At 40.3% G+C, this 18,874-nt stretch overlaps 1 protein-coding gene across 4 annotated transcripts in view; it reads left to right on the top strand.

Annotated features, from left to right (window-relative positions):
• Positions 1–18,874, top strand: part of ripor3 (RIPOR family member 3) — a 65,050-nt gene that overhangs the window by 17,715 nt on the left and 28,461 nt on the right. For 2 of the 4 annotated variants that reach the window (XR_005209015.1, XM_037786297.1), the window contains exons 2-4: positions 2,727–2,817; positions 13,549–13,647; positions 16,868–17,023. Coding sequence is in view for 3 of the 4 variants with exons in the window: in XM_037786297.1 (XP_037642225.1) it covers positions 2,792–2,817; positions 13,549–13,647; positions 16,868–17,023 (281 nt within the window). In the remaining variant the exon portion in view is untranslated. Of the gene's footprint in view, positions 1–2,726; positions 2,818–13,548; positions 13,648–14,366; positions 14,497–16,867; positions 17,024–18,874 lie in introns of those variants that run through there. The other 2 variants (XM_037786302.1, XM_037786307.1) reach the window with 2 other exon arrangements.

Genomic DNA, 18,874 nt, shown 5'->3' on the forward strand with positions numbered 1-18,874 from the left:
AAAAAAATAGATTGACCTATGTATCGCCTATGTATTTCTAAACGGATGTTTTAACGCCAGAATCGATATATTTGCTTCCTTTGAGTCTATGTGGAGGTAGAAGGAAGTTACCGCTTTTATTGTTGTAGTCTGAGTAACGTGACGTCATATCCGTTCCGTATCCGTCAACCCAACAAACCTCAGAGAGTCTAAAACGTTGGAGGGTCAGCGTGGATACGACCTGCACCCTCCCATGTTAAATCCAGCGTGGTAAACACTACACATCCAGTAGTAGTCATCTCCGTGGTCAAATGGGACGAGGCTACAACTGTAGAGCACCCATATATAATATTTAAAAATCACAATACATATCGAATCAGCACCCATGTATCCTGATAGTATAGAATCAGGAGATAGGTGGATCATCCAGCACTAACAGGAAGGCATATAAATACCACGACATTACACGGACATTCCAAATGTCACGAGGATGCATTTTAGCCTTTTTTCGTGTCATTTGTACGCCACACAATCATTCAGTTAGGTTCAAGCAAGAAAACCACTTAGTTAGTGAGAGGGAAAACGTCATGGTTGGGCTTAAAATAAGTAAGTAAACTAAGTAAAACACTTATGAAACAACTACGGAAAACACGTGACAAACGTCACTAACGTAACGTACAAAACCAAACAGTGATCAACAACGGTCTCCTGGTTAAAGTCCTGTGTTTGTTGGACCCTCCCACCATCAGTGGTCTTTTTTCTCTTCTTATTCTACGTCACTAACTCTTACCGTAGCATTTATACGTGGATGTATCACAGTCAGTTCAGCATACATGGCGTACAAAAGACACACAGAATCAGAATCAGAATCAGAATCAGAATGGTGTTTATTGCCAGGTGTAAGAGGTATACACTAGGAATTTTCTTTGGCTTTGTTGGTGCAAGACAAACAGTATAATAACAAAAGAATAGATGGAATAGATCAAATCAAGAAAGGCGTACTTATTGCACGCTTAACGCCTTGCGTGTTATCGTGGCATTTATACACCTTTTCGTGTGAACGGGACATGATCGACTTAATGTTCATAACTTGTTTTCACTGCCAACAAGCGGCCAAACATCAGTTATTACAGAGTTAAAGAACAGCTTCTAAATGAAACCTGTTGTTTCTTCAGACCTTTACAGATCAGAAACAGACTTTAGATCAGTATGCAGCCTGAAAACACATCACACCGCTCACACACTACTAAAAGATGCCACGTTTATACCCAACTTAATGTACTTAACATGTGTTTTATGTCCCGGTGTAGTTTAACAGCTGAGACTCCAGCTAGGAAGCTGTAACTAACTACAGACCGATCATCTGACCACAGGAGGAGTTCAAGATGTATTAGCAGCTGTAAGAGAATACATTCTCATTAAAAGGGGTTTAGATTAGATGTTGCTTGCATGCAGAAACTGAGGATCTACTGAAGTATCTTTCAGGCAGTAGTTCAGCGTTGTGTGAATCCTGAACTGCAGTAACAGATGTGAGACCCTCAGGTATCATAAAGACTGGAAATGTGCATCTTTCTTCATGTTCTGCTGAATCCATCAGACTCAGGTTAAACCTGCAGGTTCAGCTTCACAAGACTCTGGTGAGTCCATTTAGAGACTAGTGAAACCATTTTGAGTCATTAAGCTGTTTTAAAGGGTTGAAATATTTTACAAATACACTAAGCTGTCAGTGCATCTGTAAACATTTAAAATCATGATGAATAGAATACTACCAGTGTTTCTATTTCTGATTAAACTCTGTTTATTGATCAGTACCGACTGATCAATAAACAGAGTTTAATCAGAAAGCAGTTAGTTGCTCTAACAATATACTGCATGATCATTTCCTCCTGCTTTATAAAGATACCTAACATATAGGAAATCAGTAACTTACTGTATGTAAGAAATCAGGGCTGACCTCCAGATATGTGAATGAAAGTTAATGTGATAATAACACGTTAACTCAAATTCGTTTTGACGCCACTAATTTCTTTAACGCATTAACACAACTTGTGATTTTTAGGTTGTAGCGGCTCAGTTTTAAAGCCAGAGTGAAGATACTGGTATCATATGAAACTAAAAACCTGATGAATCCATCGGTACCAACCATGTCATAGTAGCTTGTCATGAAGGAGGTTAAATAACGTTCCAAACTTACGCTAAATGTTGCCGAGGAAAAACTGTCATGGTCATCTTTAAAGGGGTCCCTTGACCTCTCACCTCCAGATATGTGAATGAAAATGGGTTCTATGGGTACCCACGAGTCTCCCCTTTACAGACATGCCCACTTTATGATAATCACATGCAGTTTGTGGGCAAGTCATAGTCAAGTCAGCACACTGACACACTGACAGCTGTTGTTGCCTGTTGGGCTGCAGTTTGCCATGTTATGATTGGAGCATATTGTTTTATGCTAAATGCAGTACCTGTGAGGGTTTCTGGACAATATCTGTCATTGTTTTGTGTTGTTAATTGATTTACAATGATAAATATATACATACATTTACATAAAGCAGCATATTTGTCCACTCCCATGTTGATAAGAGTATTAAATACTTGACAAATCTCCTTTAAGGGACATTTCGTTCACATTGTTGACATTATATCCTCCATAAAGGAGGATTCACTGCACCACTGTGTATTGACTAGGTGTACCTAATAAACTGGCAACTTATCTCAACCAGTATCATCTTTGTGTCTTATTGTTTCAGCGTGTTCAGTGAAGATGAAGTGACGCCACCAGGATCTGAGCGCCGACGACGACGTCACAGTTTGGATGTTTCCATCGGACCAAACACAGAAGTAAGAACATTATTAACTGTGGAGGGTTCCTGTCAGGCTCACAGTCAGTGGTCAGCTTTATGTGACCTCCTAACACTCAGGATGAAGATGATGATGATGATGTTGTGTGTGTGCGCAGGCAGATGTTTGTGTACATGAACTTCTAAGTGTTTTTGCAGGGTTATGTATGTGTGAGTGTGTGTGTGTGTGTGTGTGTGTGTGTGTGTGTGTGTGTTGGAAAGTACAGATGTTTGTATCTTTTGAGGACTTAAAAGAAGTGCGGCGTGTGTGTGAGAACAGAGATGTTCTCTGCGTGTGAAGAGTTTATGTCAACAGATTTAGGAGATGAAGTTACTGAAGAGTCTTTTAGTCTTTGGGTTGGCTCGACCTCAACACAAAACTACACAACACAACACAACACAACACAATACAACACACAGGAACCCTGATATCACTACACAACACAACACACAGGAACCCTGATATCATTACACAACACAACACACAGGAACCCTGATATCATTACACAACTACACAACACAACACACAGGAACCTTGATATCACTACACAACTACACAACACAACACACAGGAACCCTGATATCACTACACAACTACACAACACAACACACAGGAACCCTGATATCACTACACAACTACAAAACACAGCACACAGGAACCCTGATATCACTACACAACTACACAACACAACACACAGGAACCCTGATATCATTACACAACTACACTACACAACACAACACACAGGAACCTTGATATCATTACACAACTACACAACACAACACACAGGAACCTTGATATCATTACACAACTACACAACACAACACACAGGAACCTTGATATCACTACACAACTACACAACACAACACACAGGAACCCTGATATCACTACACAACTACACAACACAACACACAGGAACCTTGATATCACTACACAACTACACAACACAACACACAGGAACCCTGATATCACTACACAACTACACAACACAACACACAGGAACCTTGATATCACTACACAACTACACAACACAACACACAGGAACCCTGATATCACTACACAACTACACAACACAACACACAGGAACCCTGATATCACTACACAACTACAAAACACACAGGAACCCTAATGTCACTACACAACTACACAACCCAACACACAGGAACCCTGATATCACTACACAGCTACACAACACAACACACAGGAACCCTGATATCACTACACAACTAAACAACACAACACACAGGAACCCTGACATCACTACACAACTACACAACACAGCACACAGGAACCCTGATATATACACAGCTACAAAACACAACACACAGGAACCCTGATATCACTACACAACTAAACAACACAACACAGGAACCCTGATATCACTACACAACTACACAACACAACACACAGGAACCCTGATATCACTACACAACTACACAACACAACACAGCGGGGGAGATGCGGGGGGGGGGAGGTCTCTCTGCAGAATGAGTTCAAACTGAGAGGAAGGACGACGTAAACAGAGCGTTCACACTAATCAATCAAACTGGACTTTGGGGATAAGTGTACTCGGATCCGGGCCCGGGTCCCTGATGTGAAAGCACCCTTAGTTGTCCATCTGTCATTTAGAATGTTCACTCTCAAGAAATTGTATTGAAACTGGACTGAGTTCCAGATTCCCAACTATACTAAAAAATCTTTACTACTGGATGAAACATTTTAAAAACAATTTTAAATGTAGTTTTCCATATGCCATTTAGGATGTTCATACATATTCTTTTATGTATAACAGTGATGTCATCATCCTATAATGTTGTCACATTCTGGAACATTAGGCTAGTTTGGGTAGACACTTAAAGCGTGATGCTACAATACACTCACAGTTGACAATCTCTACTTAGTTGGATATATGCAACATACTTATTTTTTTTCTTCAAAATAATTCTTCATTTAAAGAATATGGTTGGTATTAATCTGTATACAGTATTTTTTAACTTAAAAAATAATTTACTGGCGCCTGGGTTAGCTCAGTTGGTAGAGCGGGCGTCCATGTATTAAGGCTTGGTCCTGACCGCGGCGGCTCGGGTTCGAATCCGGCCTGTGGCCCTTTCCGCATCCACTCTCTCTCTCCCCCCTTTTAAGACTCTATCCACTGTCCTGTCAATAAAAATGGAAAATGCCCCCCAAAAAAAAAAATAATTTACTCTCATTAAATTTTAATGAAACTGGACTGAGTTCCAGATTTCCAACTATGAGAAAAATCTATATTAATGGATGAAGATTTTTAAAAACAATTTTAAATTTAGGGCGTTTCACATTAGGTACGATTGATCCGTACCGTGCCCGAGTACGATTGCCCCCCCCCCCCCCCCCCCCCCCCCCCTGCTCAGCTTTCACTTTAGTAAAGTTGTTCTGTACCCGAGTACACTTGTGTCATCATCCACGTGTATTTGTTTATGTTGAGATCAGCCGTTCTAGTGGCGGAGCATCGTAAAACACTTCATTCAAACTGGACAGAAACAACATAAAACTCACCAATATTGTCATCGTTAGTCTTTCCAACAATCACCACCTCTGGTTTGGTTGAAATAAACTCTTATTTCACCGAGTTTGATGTGAAAATATGCCGACTCTAGACTTCTCCCCCCCCACCCGTCTCTCTCTCTGCCCGCTGAGCAGCTGAGCGTCTCTCGTTCTTAAGAGACAGACCATTAAATCAGCTAAATAAAATAACAAACATCACTCAACCCCATCGCCTATTGTTTATATTTTGAGGATGAGATCATCGCATGCTGCGGCAGATCAAGAGATACTGTAGATATGAAACTGGTTTATGTATACAGATTTCAGAGGAGACCGGCGGCGTTGAAAAAGCCTGCCCTTTCAAAACTACTCGCTAACTGCTAACGTTACTCGCGTTAAATAGCTGTCAACTTCCGTGTTTTGGTACTGTACTTGGCTTTCACACCTGATGCTAACCGTACCCGAGTCCACATGGTCCGTACTCCAGACCACCTTTTCAAGTGGACTGGAGTAAGGATCGACGAACCGTACCCGAGTACGGTATGGAGCGTTCACACTAATCAATCGAACTGGACTTTGGGGACAACTGTACTCGGATCCGGGCCTGGGTCCCTGATGTGAAAGCACCCTGAGAGAGAGATGGAGACAGAGAGAGTGATGGAGACAGAGAGAGTGATGGAGACAGAGAGAGTGATGGAGACAGAGAGAGAGATGGAGACAGAGAGAGTGATGGAGACAGAGAGAGATGGAGACAGAGAGAGTGATGGAGACAGAGAGAGAGATGGAGACAGAGATAGTGATGGAGACAGAGAGAGAGATGGAGACAGAGAAAGAGATGGAGACAGATAGAGAGAGAGATAAAGACAGGAGAGAGAGATAAAGAAATGAGAGAAGATGTGAAAAATGTCCGACTGAAACATGAAACCAGAGAAGTGACAACTCGTCTCTCTTCTGTCCTTTAACTTCCTGAAGAAGACCTGAATGCTGTCTGTCCTCCTGAGTCTCCGTCACTGTATTAACATGTTGTTTACATACAGTTGTAGTTCATTAACTCTATGGTTTCCCTTCACCAAGCTAGTAAACTAACAACACCTGGTTAAATCTATTTTATAGGGCTGTCAATCCATTCAAATAGTTCGTTGTGATTAATCACACATTTTTTATCTGTTCTAAATGAACCTTAAAGGGAGATTTGTCAAGTTTTTAATCCTCTTATCAACATGGGAGTGGACAAATATGCTGCTTTATGTAAATGTATGTATATATTTATTATTGTAAATCAATGAACAACACAAAACAATGTCAGATATTGATCCAGAAACCCTCACAGGTACTGCATTTAGCATAAAACAATATGCTCAAATCATAACATGGCAAACTGCAGCCCAACAGGCAACAACAGCTGTCAGTGTGTCAGTGTGCTGACTTGACTATGACTTGCCCCCAAACTGCATGTGATTATCATAAAGTGGGCATGTCTGTAAAAGGGAGACTCGTGGGTACCCATAGAACCCATTTACATTCACTGATCTGGAGGTCAGAGGTCAAGGTTGGAGCGTTATTTAACCTCCTTCCCCTCCTCCCTCTCACCTCCTCCGTCTCACTTCTTTCCTCTCTGCCCTGAATCTAAACCCGTTAACAGATGTTATTATACGGCTGTGTTGAACATTGCTACGTATAACAGACCGTTGCTATGTATAGCAGACTGTTGCTATGGACACAGTTCTGATGTTGGACTCTGGAGGACCGTTTTTGTGTCAAATTATTGATTTCTTCGTTAAGTAGCCGTGTAATAAGCGTGATAATGTACAGCCCTCTGCTTCGCGCCCTGTTGGGGATTCTTTCACAACAAATGACCGGCTCGCTGTACATTATCTCTGACTTGAAAGCTGTTAACAGATGTTGAAAGCTATTAACAGATGTTTGAAGCTGTTAACAGAACTCCAGTTCAGAACCAATTCACTCTCTTAAAACCACAATGATGTGATGACCTGAAAACAGAACCCCTCAGCTGTGGGTCTGATGGACATTAGAAGTGGATCATTATGTGTTCAGTTTGTCCAGCAGGATCCAACCCCCCTCTCAGCCTCAAGGCGTTCCCATAATGCTTAGTGAGCAGATCAAGAAGAAAGATAAACAGTAGAAGTCAGTGATGCAACGTTGAACTGGATAAAGAAGAAGAAGAAAGATCTTGTCCAGCCTTTTCTCTTCTAAACTACTAGCTAGCTTAGAAGATCATGGATCATTATTGGACTAATGTCATCTAAAGTTGCATAAAGCGTGTTGATACCTCATTGCCAGAGGCCTGAACCAGGAAGCAGGTTTAACTTACAGCCGTCTAGATCTCTTTGGGTTTGAGTCTAACATTGGTGATCCCAGCTGGTTATCTCAGTTAACGTTGTCAGTCCAGCTACGAGCGCGTTCATGTGAAAGAGATGAAGTTGTTTCAGTCAACATCATCAGAACCACGAATGAATATGAAATGAGATCAGATGGTGAAAGCAACAGCAAAAAGTGATATTACAACCCCATATCATACCGAAGCGTGTACTAGACCCGTCTGTCAACCAGAGGACAGCGTGTCAGCGTCACGTCTTGCCTCGCCGAGGCGTGAATATTACACGCCTGTATGAAGGTGCAGTACCAGCAGGGGGCGGCAAAAACACTCACTTAGGTTTAGGAAAAACATCACGGTTGGGTAAACTAAGTAAAACACGTACATAACAGCCTGTTTCCACATGTCTTTACTGTTTAATCATGCAAACATCCAACAGCCTATAGGAGCAACAACAACTTAAAGTTCCTGTTGTTACCGTCGACCCCTTCGCCAGGGTTCCCCTCAACCCGTGTCTCGTGCTCTTATTGGCTGTAGCTCCCTGACGGGTCCAGATATCTATCATGTTAGATATCTGGGATGTGTCACCGCTGAGCCTCTTAGCTCGCGTCCTTCAACAGTTCACTCATGGCGCTCCGCCGCTGATTTGTCTCTGATCTGAGGCTTTTATCAGCGATCTCTAAAAACAGTCGTTGAGTGGATCATCAGGGTTAAAGTCGTGTAGTGTGAACTAGACGTTATACAATACACACAATGTGAGTGTGTGTGTGTGTGTGTGTGTGTGTGTGTTTGTGTGTGCTTCCATCCAGAGCAGCATAGTTGTTCACCCCAGGGGGACATGAGTCATCTGTGACCTCTGACCCCTTCAACATGAACCAATCATGTTCGAGCTGGCAGAGAGCCAAAGGTCTGAGAGTCAGAGATGATCTGAAACTGAAACAACAGAAGAAGCTGATCTATAGTTTCTTCTTTTTCTCCTCCTCCTCTCTTTATGTCTCTCTGATCCAGTAGTTAACGTCTCCATACTGAGACACATTTGTTCCTTTGCTGCTCTTAATACGATAAAAGATGGTTCATGGATTCTGTTTACTTGGAAATTTGCGACGTCCCTCAAGAGCATTCAGAGAGATTTAAAGCTGCTTCTAATGATCACAGATGATCTGAGAGAGAGACGAGGTGGGGGTGGGGGGTACAAACCACTAACAAGAGGAGAAGATACGATAACTAGAAACATGTTTCCACTAACGCAGACATGAAAGAGGGAGGAGTGGGGGGGCTCTAAGAGAGGGAACCAGACCCCCGAAACACAGATCGGCACTAGGACCCAGCAGACCGTTCATACAGGACGCTCCTCAGTTTGTTTTGATATGAATCCAAACAGACTGCAGCTGTTTAACATCTGGTGGTCACACACACACACACAGTACTAACGTATGTCATATAATGACGCTTCGTCTTCTATCATCTTGGAAATAAAGAACATTCATTTTATAAAAGATTAACTCAGATCATTATAATTATTATTATATCAGATGATCTACTGAACTGTATCAGCTGTCGGGTCAAAACATGACAATCAAACATAAAAAAACTCTCATTAAATTAGCCATGATGATGATGATGATGATGATGATGATGATGATGATGATGATTGCTTCTATACTCTTTGGTTTTTGGTCGTCTCCATCTTGGTTTTTGGCCGTCTCCATCTTGGTTTTGGGACGTCGCCATCTTGGTTTTGGGCTGTCGCCATCTTGGTTTTGGGCTGTCGCCATCTTGGTTTTTGGCCTTCACTGTCTTGTTTTTTTGCCGTCGCCATATTGGTTATTGGCCCTCACCATCTTGGTTTTTGGCCGTCTCATTCTTGGTTTTGGGCCGTCGCTATATTGTTTTTTGGTCCTCGCCATCTTGGTTTTTGGCCGACAGCATCTTTGGTTTTTGTCCATCGTCATATTTTTTTCTGGTCCTCGCCAGCTTGGTTTTTGGCCGTCGCCATCTTGGTTTTTGGCCGTCAGCATCTTAGTTTTTGGACATCGCCATCTTGGTATTGGGCCCTCGCCATCTTGGTTTTGGGCGTCATCATCTTGGTTTTTGTCCGTCGCCATCTTAGTTTTTGTCCGTCGCCATATTGTTTTTTGGCCCTCGTCATCTTGGTTTTTGTCCGTCTCCATCTTGTTTTTTTGCAACCAGAAGTGACACGAGAGGGTGGAGCTAAGTGCAACCGAACGCTGAATAAGACATTTTTAGGAGACCGATATGTTATAATTAACGTTGATGAAGTGAAAACACACTGTGAAAGGGTTAAAGTTCTAAGACTAAAACACAGACAACTCCCAGACCGGACAATGCCGTAGCAGCGACCCGTCAATCACAAGGTAGCCCACCCTAAAGCATCCCCTGCTTTATGGTCTATCTGACTCTAAATGGGTCCATAATTTACTAAATGAACATCATGCTGTATTGAGACCATAAACTCATGTTAACAATGTTGACTGAGGTAATAAATCAAGCCAGCACGGGGCGACCCTGCTGTCTTGATACAGATATATTGATACAGGTATACAGAATGCAGGTTTAAGGTACTTCAGCGTCGGCTTCACAGACCCGGAGGTTGCCGTCTGACTTTGACTGGTTGATTAAATCAATTCGTTGCGCCCTCTTCTTCTTCTGCAGTGGTTTAATGGCACCAGATTGGAAAATTAGCACCACCAGCTGTTTATCTCAATAAACCAGCTCCTAATACTCGTATAATAATAGTGGATAGAAACACATCACATGTTTCAGGATCCTGAAAGTTTGAATCTGCCATCACTAACAAACCGGTCTCACTGCGACTGAGAGAAGGAACTGAGCACTACGGAGTGAAACGCAGCGTGGAAATGAGGCTAATTATGGTGAGCTGAAGGAGAGTGATTACCATTGTGTGTGTGTGTGTGTGTGTGTGTGTGTGTGTGTGTGTGTGTGTGTGTTTGCCACCACAGACAATGTACAGGCCCCTTGTGAGGGTCTGCTGCGCCCCCCCAACACACACACACACACACACTCAGAGAGGCCCCAACCTCCCACCTCGTCACCACATGGGACCCCGTAAATCACTTGCAGGTCAAGGCAAATTTTTTTAGACCAGATCTGCCTCCAGACACCCTTCAACACACACACACACACACACACACACAAACACACACACACACACACACACACGTCACCCCTCCCTCCTCCCACATTGACTTCTCATTTCAGATATTGGTAGCGTAGGGTTAGGGTAGCGTCTTAACTTCCACACTAACATGTTATTTAGTAAAAGAGTTAAAACAGTATGTGAGATATTTTAGTATGCCGGGTCACAAACTCTCTCATTTTACAGCTAAACTGTACACTACAAGATGATTCTGAGAACATCTGAGGAGAGAAATAGACATTACAGTAACAGAATAATGATTCATATCTGATCAGCGCTGCCTAGTTTGACCGTTTGGTCGGAGTTTGTGAGTGATTGACAGCCGGCTCAGAGATGGCAGCTGGACAGCAGACCTCAGATCAGCTCTGACTGTTTGTTTTCTTCCGCTCTGTCCGGAGGACACAAAGAAACATGATCGTTTTCAGATTACCTGTCTCATGCACTACTGTCAGGATATAGTGACCATTTATATAAATAACTTTTTTTAAATCATACTTGCTCCATTTCTACCCACTGCAGCTTTAAAGCAATCATAAATATCTGCGATGGAGGGAGACGAGTTTGTGTTAACAAGTATAAAAGTGGACCTACCGGTCAGAGGAGGTTCTGTCAGAGTGATTCAGAGTCTGGTCACAGCGTCCTCACCTGAAACAAGATTTACTATTAATAGGCAGACACATAAGCTAAAGCTAACGTTGGTTCAGAACCATCAGACCTGGTTTCTCCATCCCCGTGTGTGTTATGTCTGGTTGCTGGTGACTCTGTTGGTTCTGGCATCAGGACCAGAGTGTGTTCTACAATCTGGGTCAGGACTCCAAACTGGGTCACTCTGAACTACAGGTTTCTGCTCATGCTATCGGTTTAGATTTCAGATTTGAACATGAAGACGACCTGCAGAAATGATAAATAAACAAGCAGAGGAAACGGACGGAGCCAGATGGTCATGATGTTCAGACTAGCTCTGAGATCCTCTCCTCCACATCACAGAGGAACCATCAGAAACACCTTCAGCAGCTCATTTAGGAGAAAACAGCTGACCAACATGTAGACAAAAACAATAGTCATGTTGTTTTTAGCTTCAACCAACCTCAGACGGAGCAGATGGCATCCAGACTGGCTGTTATTGTTCACTTACACGCAGCATGTGAACCTGTGTGTCACAACTATGGGATTCATTCACAGTAAACATCACTTTGTTGTTTTGTTTTCTCTTCATCGTCATGAAGGAAATGCATTTGGGGTCACTTTCTCATAGAATAATATTATTTTGTCTGAATGGTATTTCATGCAGATAAAGTTAAAGACGCAGTCGGCCACAACTACAACCGACACTTTGCTATTATTATCCATCATGTGGAACAAAACATCTTTTTGTTTGGAGCCGTTTGTCAAAAAAAGAACAGTGAAGTGAATAAATGCATCATGCAGAGAGGAACCTGGATCACCTCACTGAGCAGCTTTAACAGATGATGTTGGAAAAGTCACCAACGTTATTACAATTCATCCTGAGGGGGACATTAATGTCTGATGTACTAAATTTAGGGCTGTCAAAGTTAACGCGATAATAACGCGTCTACGTAAATTCATTTTAACACCACTAATTTCTTTAACGCATTAATGCATCTCGTGATTTTTAGGTTGTAGCGGCTCAGTTTTAAAGATAGAGTGAAGGTACTGGTATCATAGTAAACTATTAAACCTGATGAATCCATCGGTACCAACCATGTCATACCAGCTTGTAGTGAAGGAGGCTAAATAACGCTCCAAACTTACGCTAAACATTGTCGAGGAAAAACTGTCATGTCCATTTCCAAAGGTGTCCCTTGACCTCTGACCTCCAGATATGTGAATGTAAATGGGTTCTTTGGGTACCCACGAGTCTCCCCTTTACAGACATGCCCACTTTATGATAATCACATGCAGTTTGGGGCAAGTCATAGTCAAGTCAGCACACTGACACACTGACAGCTGTTGTTGCCTGTTGGGCTGCAGTTTGCCATGTTATGATTTGAGCATATTGTTTATGCTAAATGCAGTACCTGTGAGGGTTTCTGGATCAATATCTGTCATTGTTTTGTGTTGTTCATTGATTTACAATAATAAATATATACATACATTTGCATAAAGCAGCATATTTGTCCACTCCCATGTTGATAAGAGTATTAAATACTTGACAAATCTCCCTTTAAGGTTAATTTAGAACAGATTAAAAAATGTGCAATTCATTTAGGATTAATCTGGATTAACTATGGATAATCATGCGATTAATAAATTTGCCTGCCTGTGGCAGATGCTTATTAAGATAAGATAAGATAATCCTTTATTATTCCCACAGCAGGGACATTTGCAGTGTTACAGCAGCAAAGGAGAATGAAGCAATAACAAGAAGAAACTTCAGTAATAAATAAACAAACTATTAATATTGTGATGTGAAGATCTTTGGAAATCTTGAAGCAGCCTTTCCAGATTGGTTTATCTTTGAAGATAGTTGTGAGAAGCGTAATTTAGATTTTGAAATAGGTGTGGATGAATTTCTCTCGTTAAAGTCTTGACGTTTGGCAGTAACGTTTGGCGGTAATGTTTGGCAGGAACGTTTGGTGGTAACATTTCGCGTAACAGCGGGGAATGTTTAAGGATTTTTTCACAGATGTATGAATTAAAGTCGTACTCATTGTAATTATTCTCCGTCTCTCTGCAGGATGTCGGTGAAGCTGCGATTCGACTCTCCATCAGACGGAGGTTTGGTCCACAGGAGCCGCTCCTTCACCGGGTTCAGCTCTCTGACTGGACGCCAACAGTGAGTCACACGCTGTTACAGCCAATGAGAATGCAGGTTATGGTTACACACATTAAATCGCTTCAGTCCTAAAGAAATGACGAGGAACAAATTAGGTCTTTAGGTCATCATCTACGTCTACGTAGACGGAAAACTAACGTCAAAGAACGTATGTTGCTAAGAAGTGAAAGTCAATAGTTGGTTCCATGTCAACATCAGCGTCCAGCAGCAGAGCTACACTTCCGCCATTTTGGACTGCAAGCGACTTCTGGACGGCAGTAAAACGTGAAGCTAAACTGTCTCATGTCGTGTGGAGGGAAATCCCGCCGCCCTCAGATGAGCCTGTTCCTCATCGACGGGTAGACAGTGAACGCACCACAGACTTTACTGGAAGAGGTTATTTCTGAATGAAGAAACACACAGATGTCAACCGTCAGTCCCACGAGAGAGAGGACGACATGACATGACAACAAGCAGCGCTGGAATGCACTTCCTGTTTGTTCTCATCATAAACATGGACACAAACGCACACACACACACGCACGCACGCGCGCGCGCGCACGCACGCACGCACGCACGCACACACACACACACACACACACACACACACACACACACTCACACACACACACACACACACACACACACACACACACACACCCCCTCTCTGTGTTCATTCCTGAGTGTCTCCACTGTGTTCCTGCCCTGACAGCATGACACCATGTGGTCTCCATCCCATCATTCTTCATTATGGAGCTTTGATAGTGACACGACCCGGGCCTTAAACATGACATAAACACACACACATATCAAACAGCATGAAAACACCGTTATAGCCGAGTCCATAATTACAGAGGACGTCTGCTAAATGTGAGTGAAGCTTATTCTGTGAGAAATATGTCTGATGAAAACACAGAACAGATGTGTGCACGGACACAAACACATCTTTGTGACATCTCATCTTTTATTTACCAGTATTTACCTCTTTTTACCAGTATCGTTTTTACCAGTATTTACCTCTTTTTACCAGTATTTACCTCTTTTTACCAGTATTTACCAGTATTTACCTCTTTTTACCAGCATCTTTTTTACCAGTATTTACCTCTATTTACCAGTATCTTCTTTACCAGTATTTACCTCTTTTTACCAGTATTTACCAGTATTTACCTCTTTTTACCAGTATCTTTTTTACCAGTATTTACCTCTATTTACCAGTATCTTCTTTACCAGTATTTACCTCTTTTTACCAGTATTTACCTCTTTTTACCAGTATTTACCTATTTTTACCAGTATTTACCTCTTTTTACCAGTATTTACCTTTATTTACCAGTATTTACCTCTTTTTACCAGTATTTACTTCTTTTTACCAGTATTTACCAGTATTTACCTATTTTTACCAGTATCTTCTTTACCAGTATTTACCTCTTTTTACCAGTATTTACCTCTATTTACCAATATTTACCTCTATTTACCAGTATCTTCTTTACCAGTATTTACCTCTTTTTACCAGTATTTACCAGTATTTACCTCTTTTTACCAGTATCTTTTTTACCAGTATTTACCTCTTTTTACCAGTATTTACCTCTTTTTACCAGTATTTACCTCTTTTTACCAGTATTTACCTTTTTTAACAGTATTTACCAGTATTTACCTCTTTTTACCAGTATCTTTTTTACCAGTATTTACCTCTTTTTACCAGTATTTACCAGTATTTACCTCTTTTTACCAGTATTTACCTCTTTTTACCAGTATTTACCAGTATTTACCTGTTTTTACCAGTATCTTTTTTACCAGTATTTACCTCTTTTTACCAGTATTTACCTCTTTTTACCACTATTTACCTCTTTTTACCAGTATTTACCTCTTTTTTACCAGTATTTACCAGTATTTACCTCTTTTTTACCAGTATTTACCTCTATTTACCAGTATCTTCTTTACCAGTATTTACCTCTTTTTTACCAGTATTTACCTCTATTTACCAGTATCTTCTTTACCAGTATTTACCTCTTTTTACCAGTATTTACCTCTTTTTACCAGTATTTACCAGTATTTACCTCTTTTTACCAGTATCTTTTTTACCAGTATTTACCTCTTTTTACCACTATTTACCTCTTTTTTACCAGTATTTACCAGTATTTATCTCTTTTTTACCAGTATTTACCTCTATTTACCAGTATCTTCTTTACCAGTATTTACCTCTATTTACCAGTATCTTTTTACCAGTATTTACCTCTATTTACCAATATTTACCTCTATTTACCAGTATCTTCTTTACCAGTATTTACCTCTTTTTACCAGTATTTACCTCTTTTTACCAGTATTTACCAGTATTTACCTCTTTTTACCAGTATTTACCTCTTTTTACCAGTATTTACCTCTTTTTACCAGTATTTACCAGTATTTACCTCTTTTTACCAGTATCTTTTTTACCAGTATTTACCTCTTTTTACCAGTATTTACCTCTTTTTACCACTATTTACCTCTTTTTTACCAGTATTTACCAGTATTTATCTCTTTTTTACCAGTATTTACCTCTATTTACCAGTATCTTCTTTACCAGTATTTACCTCTATTTACCAGTATCTTTTTACCAGTATTTACCTCTATTTACCAATATTTACCTCTATTTACCAGTATCTTCTTTACCAGTATTTACCTCTTTTTACCAGTATTTACCTCTTTTTACCAGTATTTACCAGTATTTACCTCTTTTTACCAGTATTTACCTCTTTTTACCAGTATTTACCAGTATTTACCTCTTTTTACCAGTATTTACCTCCTTTTACCAGTATTTACCAGTATTTACCTCTATTTACCAGTATTTACCTCTTTTTTACCAGTATTTACCTCTTTTTACCAGTATTTACCTCTTTTTTACCAGTATTTACCAGTATTTACCTCTTTTTACCAGTATTTACTTCTTTTTACCAGTATCTTTTTTACCAGTATTTACCTCTTTTTACCAGTATTTACCTCTTTTTACCAGTATTTACCAGTATTTACCTGTTTTTACCAGTATTTACCTCCTTTTACCAGTATTTACCAGTATTTACCTCTTTTTACCAGTATTTACCTCTTTTTACCAGTATTTACCAGTATTTACCTCTTTTTACCAGTATCTTTTTTACCAGTATTTACCTCTTTTTACCAGTATTTACCAATATTTACCAGTAGGTAAATGTAGGTACTATGTAGGTAACTATCTCACTCTGTGTCTTTATGTTTATATTTCTGTTTTTAGGTCGTCCTCTGTTCGTAACTCTCTCCGCTCCAAAGCCATGACCGGAGCTAAATCTCCCAGAATGCACCTGTCTCCCAGCAGAAGGGGCGGGGCTATCTGGTCTCTGCAGCCGGATCAGGTGGACCGAGTCTTCCAGGCGCTACGCAAAGGACTCAAGTATGTTTACTACTAGTGGACTTAAATATGTACCCTATATACCCTTAAATAAACCCTTAGATATGTACCCTATATACCCTTAAATATACCTTTAAATATGTACCCTATATACCCTTAAATATGTTCCCTTAAATATGTACCCTATATACCCTTAAATATACCTTTAAATATGTACCCTATATACCCTTAAATATACCCTTAGATATGTACCCTATATACCCTTAAATATACCTTTAAATATGTACCTTATATACCCTTAGATATACCTTTAAATATGTACCCTATATACCCTTAAATATACCCCTAAATATGTACCCTTAAATACCTCCTTAAATATGTACTGTACTGCTGACAGGAGCTAAATTATGCATACTAATACTAAAGTGTGTGATTTAATACTGCTTATATACTACAAGTAGGAAGCAGTTTTGGGAGAAGTACTCAGATACTTTAAGTACCAATACTAAAGTAAAAGTAAATGTTAGTGATATATAAATCAAAATAAAATGACATTATTAGATAGTTGAAGCATCAATGTTAGAGCATCATGTTACTGCTGCAGCGGCTGCAGGTGGAGCCAGTTTATCTACTTTATATACAGTTAGCTAGTTTAGTCCAGTGGGTCCCAACCTAGGGGACGGGCCCCTCCAAAGGGTCACCAGATAAATCTGAGGGGTCGTCAGATGATTAATGGGAGAGAAGAAGAAGAAAATGAAAAAGTCCGATACACATTTATGTTGGATTATTTTTGTACCTTTATCAAATCTTTGTTTCTGGTAAAACAAATTGGACAGTTTCTATGTATTCAAGCTAGGGCTGCAATCGATTAAAATATTTAAACACAATTAATCAAATAATTATCCACAGTTAATGGTGATTAATCGCAAATTAATCACACATTTATATTTGTTTAAAATGTACCTTAAAGGGAGATTTGTCAAGTATTCAATACTTTTTTCAACATGGGAGGTCAGAGGTCAAGGGACCCCTTCCAAAATGGCCATGCCAGTTTTTCCTCGCCAAAATTGAGTGTAAGTTTGGAGCGTTATTTATCAACCTTCACAACAAACTAGTATGACATGGTTGGTAACGATGGATTCATCAGGTTTTTCTAGTTTCATATAGTACCAGTATCTTCACTCTAGCTTTAAAAAAATCACAAGTTGTATTAATACGTTAAAGAAATTAGTGGCATTAAAACAAATTTGCGTTAACGCGTCATTATCGCGTAAACTTTGACAGCCCTACTATAACCAGAAATATAACATATAACATGAAACCATGTGAGAAGTTTAGAGGGGAAATGTCTCTCTGGTGGAACCACTTACTACTGACACATATCTGAATCCTGTCACAAGGCGTCACACGCCAATAAGGTTTAATCTGCTTTAATCTTAATACAATTAATGCTTTTTAAAAAAAAAAATTGGGCCCGCCACCACCCTTCAGTCTTCAGTGGACTAAATTTACTTTATTTTCATTCTTTTTCAAATTAATAGCCAATAGGCATTAGGACAATAAGGACAAGAAAAGTGATAATACTACTGTAACCGAGCGGCCTTTTATGTGCGTTTATACTTATTTATTATGTGGAATAAGGACACGATGAGACAGCGGCTTGAACATGCTACTGTCTTTACTTTCACTTTATACACATTACACTTCCTCTTTACCGTCACAATAAAAGCTCCGCAATCCCTTGTATTCGCTAACAGGAAGGAAGTCCAGCTTGAGGTGTTTCACTAACAGCCCTCTCCATAATCAAGGTTACACTGCTAACTAGAATGCGGAGAGCGCATACCTCCGCAAAGCTGCCCAAGTACGATCCCCCCCCGCCCCCCCGTTCAGCTT

The sequence above is a fragment of the Sebastes umbrosus genome, chromosome 1 (genome assembly GCF_015220745.1).
Source record: "Sebastes umbrosus isolate fSebUmb1 chromosome 1, fSebUmb1.pri, whole genome shotgun sequence".
NCBI classification, from domain to species: Eukaryota; Metazoa; Chordata; class Actinopteri; order Perciformes; family Sebastidae; genus Sebastes; species Sebastes umbrosus.